Below are 10,776 nucleotides of genomic sequence, written 5' to 3' on the forward strand. Positions count from 1 at the left end.
GATTGATGAATGGATAAAAAGATGTGGTATACACACACACACACACACACACACACACACACACTGGAATATTATTCAGCCATAACAAAGAATGAAATCTTGGGGCACACGGGTGGTTCAGTCAGTTAAACATCTGCCTTCAGTTCAGGTCATGATTCCAGGATGCCTGCTTTATGGAGAGTCTGTTCCTCCCTCTCCCACCTCCCACCCTGTTCATGCTCTCTTTCTCACTCTCACTCTCTCAAATAAATAAATAAAAATAAAAAATAAAAAATGAAATCTTGCTATTTGTAATGGCATGGATGGAGCTAAAGTGTATAATGCCAAATGGAATAACTCAGTCAGAAAAAGATAAATTTGATATTATTTCACTCATATGAAAACAAATGAGCAAAGAGGGGGAAAAAAGAGACAAACAAACAGACTCTTAACTATAGAAGACAAACTGATGATTACCAGAGGCGAGAGGATGGGTTAAATAGGCAATGGAGATTAAGGAATCTCTACTTGTGAGGACCGCTGGGTAACTAAATTAAAACCTTTTAAAGAAAAGAAAAAAAAAAAAGGCAGCAAGAGAAAAGCAACCAGTTACCTACAAGAGAAACCCCACAAGGTCATCATCTGATTTTTTTTAGCAGAAACTTTGCATTCCAAAAGCAGGTAGCATGATATATTCAAAGTGCTGAAAGGAAAAAACCTTCAACCAACAATATTGTACACAAAAGGGTCATCATTCAGAATTGAAGGAGAGATAAATTTTCCCAGACAAACAAAAGTTAAAAGAGTTTATCACCACTATCTGGTCTTACAAGAAATGTTAAAAGGACTTAAGTGGAAAAGGCCAAAACTTTAGTAAAAATTTATGAAAACTAAAACTCACACTGGCAAAAGCAAACATATAGTAAAGGTAGCAGATCAATCACTTATAAAATTTGTATGAAGGTAAAAGACAAAAGTAGTAAAATCAATTATATCTACAATAATTAGTTCAGGGATACACAAAATAAAATGTAAAATGTAACACCAAATACATAAAACATGGAGAAGGGGGGTAAAAATGTATTACTTTTAGAATGTGTTTGAACTTCAGCGAACATCAACTTAAAACAGACTCCTGTATACATAGGATGTTATACATAAACCTCATGGCAACCACAAACCAAAAACCCATAATAAATACACAAAAAATAAAGAGAAGGAAATCTAAGCCTAACACTAAAGAAAATCATCAAATCACAGGAGAAGAGAGCAAAAAAGAAGAACGGGGACAAACCACAAAAATAAATGAATAAATAAAACAAGTAACAAATGGCAATAAGTACCTACCTATCAATAACTACTTTAAATGTAAGTGGACTAAATGTTCTAGTCAAAAGACATAGGGTGACTGAATAGATGGGGGAGAAAAAAAAAAGGACCAATCTATATGTTGCCTAGAAGAGACTCATTTCAGACCTAAAGATACAGACTGAAAGTGAAGAGAAGGAAAAAGATACTCCATGCAAATGGATCCAAAAAAAACTGGGTAGTAATACTTATATCAGAAAAAATAGACTTTAAAACAAAAACTATAACAAGAGACAAAGAAGGCATTATATAATATACAAAAAAAATTAAGCCTACAAGAAGATATAACAATTGTAAATATGCACCCAACATAGGAGTACCTAAATATATGAAGCAAATACTAATAGATAAAAAGGGAGAAACTAACAGTAATGCAATAATACTAGGGGACGCCCCACTTCCATCTAAGAAGAAAGTTTATAACATCACAGGCCTACCTTAAGGAATAAGAAAAATCTCAATCTAATCTTACACCTAAACAAATAGAAACAGAAGAACAAATCTTAAAGTCAGTAGAAGGAAGGAAATAATAAAGATCAGAGTTGAAAAAAATGGAGACTAAGTAAACAATAGAAAGGATCAATGAAACTAAGAGCTAGTTCTCTAAAAAGATGAACAAAACTGATAAAACACCGGACACTCATAAAGAAAAAAAGAGGACCCAAAATCAAAAATGAAAAGGAAGTTACCACTGACACCACAGAAATACAAAACATTACAAAAGACTACTACAAAAAATTATATGCCAACATATTAGACAACCTGGAAGAAACAGGGAAATACCTAGAAACACACAATCTTCCAAAACTGAGAAGGGAAGAAAAAGATAATTTGAACAGACCAATTATTAATAATAAATTGAATCAGTAATCAAAAATCTCCCAACAAACCAAAGTCTAGGACCAGCTGGCTTCACAAGTGAATTCTACCAAACATAAAAAAAAGAGTTAATACATACCCTCCAACTCTTCCAAAAAAGTTGAAGAAGAAGGAATGCTTCCAAATTCATTCTATAAGGCCAGCATTAACCTGATACCAAAAAGAAAAACACTATGAAAAAAGAAAATTACAAGCCAATATCCTTCATGAACATGATGCAAAAATCCTCAACAAACTAGTAGAAAATTGAATTCAACAATACATTATAATGATTATTCACCATGATCAAGTGAGATTTATTTCAAGTATGCAGGGATAGTTCGATATCCACAAATCAGCCAACATGATACATCATGTCAACAAAAATGATTAAAAAATCATATGATCATCTGGATGGTAGAGAAAGCATTTGATAAAATTCAGCATCCATTCATGATAAAAACTTTCAACAATGTGGGGAGAGAGGGAACATACCTCAGTAAAATAAAGGCTATATATGAAAAACCCACAGCTAATATCGTACTCAAGGGTAAAAAGCTGAAAGCTTCTCCTCTAAGATCAGAAACGAGACAAGGATATCCATGCTCACCACTTCTATTTAACATAGTACTAGAAGCCCTAGATGCAGTAATCAGTCAAGAAAAAGAAATAAAAGGCATCCAAATGGTAAGGAAGAAATAAAGCTGTCACTATTTGCAAATGATATAATGCTATATAGAGAGAGACCCTCAAGACTCCACCAGAAATTTAGAATAAATGAATTCAGTGAAGTTGTAAGATACAAAATTAATATACAGAAATATGTTGTATTTCTATACACTAATAATGAATTGTAAGAGAAATTACAAAAACAATCTCATTTATAATAGTACCAAGAACAATGAAACACTTAGGAATAAATTTAACCAAGGAGGTGAAAGGTCTGTACTCTGAAAACTATAAGACATTATTAAAGAGGGGCGCCTGGGTGGCTCAGTGGGTTAAAGCCTCTGCCTTCGTCATGGTCATGATCTCAGGGTCCGGGAATCGAGCCCCGCATCGGGCTCTCCACTCAGCGGGGAGCCTGCTTCCCCCTCTCTCTCTGCCTGCCTCTCTGCCTACTTGTGATCTCTCTCTGTCAAATAAATAAATAAAATCTTTTAAAAAAAAAGACATAAAGAAATTGAAGATGATACAAATGAAAAGATATGCCATGCTCACATATTGGAAGAATTAATATTGTTAAAATGTCCAATACTACCCAAAGCAATCTATAGGTTCAGGGCAATCCCTACCAAAATATCAAAAGCATTTTTCATAGAACTAGAACGAATAATCCTAAATTGGTATAGAACTCCAAAAGTCCCCAAATAGTGAAAACAATCTTGAGAAAGAAGAACAGGGGTGCCTGGGTGGCTCAGTGGGTTAAAGCCTCTGTCTTCAGCTCAGGTCATGATCCCAGGGTCCTGGGATCGAGCCCCGCATCAGGCTCTCCGCTCAACAGGGAGCCTGTTTTCTCCTCTCTCTCTGCCTGCCTCTCTGCCTACTTGTGATCTCTGTCAAAAAAATTAATAAAATCTTAAAAAAAAGAGAGAGAGAGAGAAAGTAGAACAAAGCTGGAGGTATCACAATATTAGATTTCAAACTACAATACAGAGCTATAGTCATGAAAACAGTATGGAACTGACACAAATAGAGACACACAGATCGATGGAACAGAATAGAGAGCCCCAAAATAAACTGTACTTACACGGTCAATTAATCTACAACAAAGGAGGCAAGAATACACAACAGGGAAAAGACAGTCTCTTAAATGAATGGTATTGGGAAAACTGGACAGCTACACACAAAAGAATGAAACCAGACCATTTTCCTATACTATCCACAAAAATAAAATTGATAAAAGACTTAAATGCAAGAGCTGAAAGAGTAAAACTCCTAAAAGAAAATATAGGCAAGTAATACTCTTAAACATTGACCTAACGGTACTGTTTTGGATATATCTCCTCAGACAAGGGCAACAAAAGCAAAAATAAACAAGTGGGACTATATCAAAATAAAAAGCTTTTTCCAACAAAGAAAACCAAAAACAAACAAAAAAAAAACATTCTACAGAATGGGAGAAGATATTTGCAAATAATATACTTAGTGAGGATTAACATCCAAAATATATTTAAAAACCCATACAACTCAATGCCAAAAAAACAAACAATGGAATTTAAAAATGGACAGAAAATCTGAATAGATGTTTTTCCCCCAATAAAAAAGACATATAGATGACTGACACATGAAAAGAACCTCATCATCTAATCATCAGGAAAATGCAAATCAAAACCACAGTGAGATATCACCTGACATCGGTCGGAATGTCTAGTATCAAAAACACAAGAAATAACAAGTGTTGGCAAGGACATAGATAAAAGGGGACCCTCTTGCACTGTTGGTCTATTGTTGGGAATGTACATTTGGTGCAGCCACTTTGGAAAACAGCATGGAGGTTCCTCAAAAAATTAAAAAGACAAATAACATAGGATCTAGTTAATGTGAATGTTAATTCTCGCCTATGTACTTGCCCAAACAAAACAAAAACATTAATTTGAAAAGATATATGCTTCCCTATGTTTCTTACAGCATTATTTACAATAGCCAAGATGTGGAAGGAACTTAAGTATGGACAGATGAATGAATAAAGAAGACATTGTGTACGTGTATACACACACACACACACACACACACACACACACACACAGACATACTCTAGAATATTACTTAGCCATAAAAAATAATGAAATCCTGCCATTTGTGACATGGATAGACCTAAAAGGTGTTATGCTAGGTGAAATAAGACAGAGAAACACAAATACCAAATGATTTCACCTCTATGTGAAATCTAAAAGACAAAACAAACAAAATAGAAAACGGGCTCATAAATCCAGAAAACAAAGTGGTGGCTGCAAGAAGGGAGGGGAATAAGAAGAGGAGTGAAATAGGCAAAGGGGGTTAAGAGGTACAAAATTCCAGTTATAAAGTAAATAAGATTTTAATTTATTGTAAATAAAATGGGGTGTAAGTACAGCATGGTGAACGCAGTCAATAATATTGTAATAATTTTGTATGGTGACAGACGGTAACTATACTTACTATGGTGAGCATTTTATAATGTATGTAAATGTCGAGTCACTATATTATACACCTGAAAGTAGTGTAATATTGCATAACAACTATACTTCAATTAAAAGCAAGTAATTTTTTTTAGATTTTTTTTTTTTTTTGACAGATAGAGATCACAGGTAGGCAGAGAGGCAGGCAGAAAGAGAGAGGAGGAAGCAGGCTCCCCGCTGAGCAGAGAGCCCGATGTGGGGCTCGATCCCAGGACCCTGGGACCATGACCCGAGCTGAAGGCAGAGGCTTTAACCCACTGAGCCACCCAGGCGCCCCAAAAGCAAGTAATTTTTTAAAAAGAAATAAAGGACTTCTCTGCAGTAAAAATTTTTAAAAAACAGGATGATCAGATTGTGTTAAGTGGCCTGAAGGAAATGAATAGGGCCATATAACTGACAACAAGGGGAGACATGGAACGACTTTCAGGTCATCAGAGGAACAAACAACTGAGCAGCCATTCAGGGGAGAACAGAAGAAAATGTATGGTGGACACAAATCTGATATGAGAAAGAACTTGGTGTAATGGAGGAACAGAGGGAAGCCAGTGTGATTATACAGTATTGAGGAGTGAAGCTAGAAATGGAGGCAAGCCTAGTAATGAAGGACCTTGGAGACCACCACAGGGAAAGCCAGGAAGGGCTTTAGTAGGAATGATCTAGGTATACAGTTTCCATATTTTTAAGCTCACTCATGTGGCTGTGGAGAACCAACTGTAGGAGGAAAGAATGGAAAGGCTCAGCATGTTAATTCAATTGAAAGTGAAGGAGGCTTAACCTAGTAGCAGAGGAAATGTAGCACTGACACAAAAGAGAGAAGCCCCAAGAAGAAACCCTAAGCAACTGAGTAAACTTTGTTCAATTTACCAAGGTGGGTAAGACACTTATTCTCCCACCTTAAACAACAACAAAAAGAAAAACATATATAAAAAACAGGTTTTAAATCTTGGACAATAGAAAGTATAGGATAAAGGAATTAAATGAATTGTGCCCCATGACTACCCCAGATTACTGCTTAGATGCCATTTCTAGGCTGCAGTTCAGGAAGGGGGAAACGAAACTGAACCAAGCAGTCTTGCTGTGTCGAGGAGACAAAGTTAAGAATTTGGAAAGATCAACACAGCTGGAATTTACAAAACAGAGTACCGGAAAGAAGACAGCTGCATAGAGAGGACAGTTCCAAAAAAACATGTAGAAGATTCCTTTCAAGTCCTTAGGTAAGTACTGATCAGCACAATACTTGTTGTTGGGAAATATCAAACAACAGGGAAAGGACTACCAAAAAGACGTGGCAGAGAAATTCTGAGCTGGGAATAGTCTGTGTTCCCAAGGTCCAACTGGAGAAACCTCATATAATAAACAGGACATTGGGTTGAATACTCGGGAGGCTATTGCTTCAGTAGGGGAGAAAAGGAGCCCTGACTACAGGCTGCTCTGGTCCACCTAACAAAGCTTCTAAGCAAGCCTTGAAATGATCAGTTTCCGAGTAACTTGACGGTACTCCAAAACAAAGCTCAAGAAGATTTAAAAGAATACACATATGTACACAAAAACCCAACATCCAACAGTATAAAACTCACATTCAATTTAAAAATTACCAGGCATGCAAAGTAGCAGGAAAATATTATCCAAAACAAGAAAAATCAAGCATTAAAAACAAACGCCAAAATAACACAGATGTTAACTCTTTTAATGTCCTTATTTACTATTCCTATTGTAAATACATTTATTATGTTAAACAAGGTAGAGAAAAGAAATAGTATATTAGGGAGAGACATGAAAGATTTTTTAAAATCAAATTTCCACAGACAAAAATACATTATTTAAGGTTAACAGCAAATCAGTGCAGAAGAATAAGTTGGTGAACTTGAAGGCATGGCAACAGAAATTATCCAAAATTCAACACAGAGAAAGAAGACGGGAAATGTACAAAAACATCAGTATGCTGTGGGACAACTTCGAGCAGACCAACGTACATGTAAATTGGAGTCCCAGAAGGAGGTAGGAGAGAGTGTGGTAAAGAAAACTTATTTTAGGAAATTTTCCTAAAAAATGCTAACAGCCAAAATTAAACTATATAAATCCACAAGTCCAATAAGTGCAACTAACCCCAAGCACAAAAATCATGAAGAACACTACACCAATGCACATAATTAAACTGTACAAATTTGATGATTAAAAATCTTAAAAGCAGCAGAGATTTAAAAAGATAAGAACGACAGCAGACTTCTCATCAGAAGCAACACAATTCAGAAGGCAGTGGAGCAACACCTTTAAAAGTAGAGTTTTAGACCCAGCAAAAAGATCTTTCAAGTACAGATTCAAAAAAATCTTCCTCAACAAGGTGGGCCTGTACACCTTGCTAAAAGGATTTTGGATTTTTATCTTCAAAGTAATTGTAAGCAACTAATAGATTCTAAATGATGAGACCTACATTTTCAGAAAGACACATTAGCTTTCTGCGAAGAACAGACTGGGCTGGGGGGACAAGGGGTAATACATACGTAAGAGCAAAGGCAGCATAAACTTGTTCACCAAAACAATGAATGTTGACATTGACCGGGGTCGTAGAAGTGGGTATGGAGAACAGTGGGCTGATTAGAAAAATATCTAGAAGGTAGTTATTCAAAGACTTGGTGCCTGGATGTGAGGCTGAAGGAAGAGGAAGGAATCAAGAATGATTCCTGTTTCCAAGATGAGCAACTGTACTTCTATATGATTTTATCCACCTGAAAAAATAATGTAAACCATTTACACACTATCAAACCTGTAACTGAAACAATTGTAAGAGTAAACTATTCTAAATGCTGCATTTAAACTAAACAATTCACTGGGTAAAAATTGCAAATAAAAACCAAACAGCATTTTTTGTAGCAGAAAAAGCTACAGGCATGAGCTTTGTTCATCTGAAATTTGCACTGAGCTCAGTCTTGCATGGACACAGTTGCTATTGTTGCTTATGGAAAATAGTAAAAGCATGATTTCTTGGAGTCATCTGATGAGATCCTGAAGTGCCTTTACAGAAGAGTTGCTTCTACAGGCAAATCACTATATAAGGGCTATACATTTAAAGAAATTATAACTCTCATGCAGCATTTAAAAATGGCTGCAAATTTTTAGTAATCCCTCCTAGTTCAGCAACCTTGCTTCCTATGTTTCTATGTTCACAGTTAGGAATCTACTGGTGAAAGATTTTTTTAAAGGTCTTAAATAGTAACAACAAATGTTTGTTGTGGATTTACAAAGGACTACGCACTATATGTTAAGTACCTTCCATGATAATTGCATTCAACCTTAAAAACTCTATTAGGTAGTAGTTATTCCCATTTAACAGATGGACAGAGGTTAAGTAATTTGCCTTAGATTATGAAGCTAGTGAATTGCAGAGCCAAGGGCATGAACCCAGATAGGTCTGACCTCAATCCCTGGACTCTTGGAAAATTCATCTTTAAACTTCAGAAATCTTCCTGCACATTAGGATAAATATAATTGATACACTGATTTTGTGTAGGTACATACTTTATGGGTAATACCTAAGTTTCTAAATTATTTCCTTCTAAAAATTCACAAAATGAAGGGGAATAAAAGTACACTTATCATATAATGAGCACTGACTAGAGTATAGAATTGTTGAAACATCATATGGTATGCCTAAAAATAATATAACACTGTAGGTTAATTCTATTTCAATAAAATAAGATAAAATAAAAATTCATACAATCTTATCATTAAAATGTTCAGACTTTCAATTTGCTTCAAGAGATTCTTCGAAGCAGAGAGCTTAAAGAGCAAGAATTATATGTAGGCTACAAGAGTTTTCGTTAACATATGTATATGCATGTGTGTGTAACAGGGAATGATGATGAGAGAACCCAAATCATCAAAAGCATAACTTGGCTGAGTATAGACACTAAGGACCTGAAACTAAACCAAGGGTTGGGTATCTTGAGTCGTACAATGAACTATCCATGCCTTACTTAGCACTGTGATAGGCAACAGCTCAGAGGATTTATGTGGAAACCATGTTGTATGACGGACATGAATGAGTACACATACACTTAACACATCTCTGGCTGAATTACATGGCACATTATATTCATGTCTCTTTCCCCAAAAACTATGCAGTTACTGGGATTAACTTCAAAACTGTAAGTGAGTTAAAATTTTCTCCACAGTTAAGAGAAACTCACAGGTTAAAAGGTTATTTTTTTTTCTGCAACAGCAACAAAAAAAAGCCTAGAAACTGAAATTCTCCAAGAAAATTCTTTATTTGGGTTCAACCTAAAATAGTTTAAATTTGATATCTCTTTGTTAGAGAAAAGAAATCTCCAATTGTATAGACTTAATAGAAAAGTACTGAATTTGCCATTTCCAAGAGAAGATATTTTTTGCATGCATCGGGCATCTACCATAGTAACCCAAAAGACTACTTGCAGTAAATATAAGTGTCACAGCTCTGAAATGCCCAAAATCAATTTCCTAACTTAGAAAGTTGTCCTTCTTACCATAACGCATGATCTGACTATTCATAATGTTTGAAAACCATGAAAATACAATTTTTGGCATGCGCACCACGCTGGAAAAGGATTTGTTCCTCTGAAAACACTATTTGTAAGATTAGGCAGAGCAGAGGGCACCTCTGTGTGTGAACAAGCAGGTAGGTGTCTCATGGTTTCTGCAAGTCCTCTCCTTCCTTAATGGGCCAGTACTGATGCCAGCAAGGGGAGAGTCCAGGCACATGGCTCAGCTTATGACTTAATTTTCCACAGCTAAGAAAAGAAAATCACCAAAATTGGTTAGTTTGAAGACCAACAGTTGGGATTTACAAGTCCACTTACGTGATAATGAACCAAGAACCCTTTACATAAGAAGAACAATAGCAACCACAGAACACCATAGAGAAACATGAACAATTCCCAGGGCCAAAAATGACACACTGCAGTTCGTGGGTCTTGGGTTTTCATTCATTCTGCCACTGTGTACATCCCTAGATGAGAGGACATCCATACCGCAGCCCATGCTATTAGACTGACGTGAGATTCAAACTTGACTTTGTGTTCTATTCAAGAGCACAGTCTATTTCACTTGTGTCAAATAAGGAAACCTAAGCTAAGAAGCCTGTGCACCACCATCAAAATGTCTATTTTACCTCAAGAGATTTTTTTTTTTAAAGATTTTATTTATTTATTTGACAGAGATCACAAGTAGGCAGAGAAGCAGAGAGAGAGAGCAGGAAGCAGGCACCCTGCGGAGCAGAGAGCCCAATGTGGGGCTCGATCCCAGGACCCTGGGATCATGACCTGAGTCGAAGGCAGAGGCTTTAACCCACTGAGCCACCCAGGCGCCCCTACCTCAAGAGATCTTATTCCAATCTCTCTCTCTCTCTCTCTCTCTCTCTCTCTCTCTCTCTCTC

At 36.1% G+C, this 10,776-nt stretch overlaps 1 protein-coding gene across 11 annotated transcripts in view; it reads right to left on the minus strand.

Annotated features, from left to right (window-relative positions):
* The window catches only part of LOC111143416 (putative homeodomain transcription factor 1), a 68,270-nt gene that overhangs the window by 13,957 nt on the left and 43,537 nt on the right, over window positions 1-10,776 (minus strand). For 4 of the 11 annotated variants that reach the window (XR_002640327.1, XR_002640326.1, XR_002640325.1 and 1 more), the window contains exon 19: window positions 2,306-2,376. The exons of 3 other annotated variants lie outside the window; for them this stretch is intronic. Coding sequence is in view for 4 of the 8 variants with exons in the window: in XM_022497143.1 (XP_022352851.1) it covers window positions 2,353-2,376 (24 nt within the window). In the remaining 4 variants the exon portion in view is untranslated. Of the gene's footprint in view, window positions 1-2,305; window positions 2,377-9,611; window positions 10,133-10,776 lie in introns of those variants that run through there. 4 more of the 11 variants (XR_002640328.1, XM_022497147.1, XM_022497144.1 and 1 more) reach the window with 4 other exon arrangements.

This window comes from Enhydra lutris, unplaced genomic scaffold (genome assembly GCF_002288905.1).
Source record: "Enhydra lutris kenyoni isolate GAN:26980312 unplaced genomic scaffold, ASM228890v2 scaffoldscaffold9, whole genome shotgun sequence".
In the NCBI taxonomy this organism is placed as follows: Eukaryota; Metazoa; Chordata; class Mammalia; order Carnivora; family Mustelidae; genus Enhydra; species Enhydra lutris.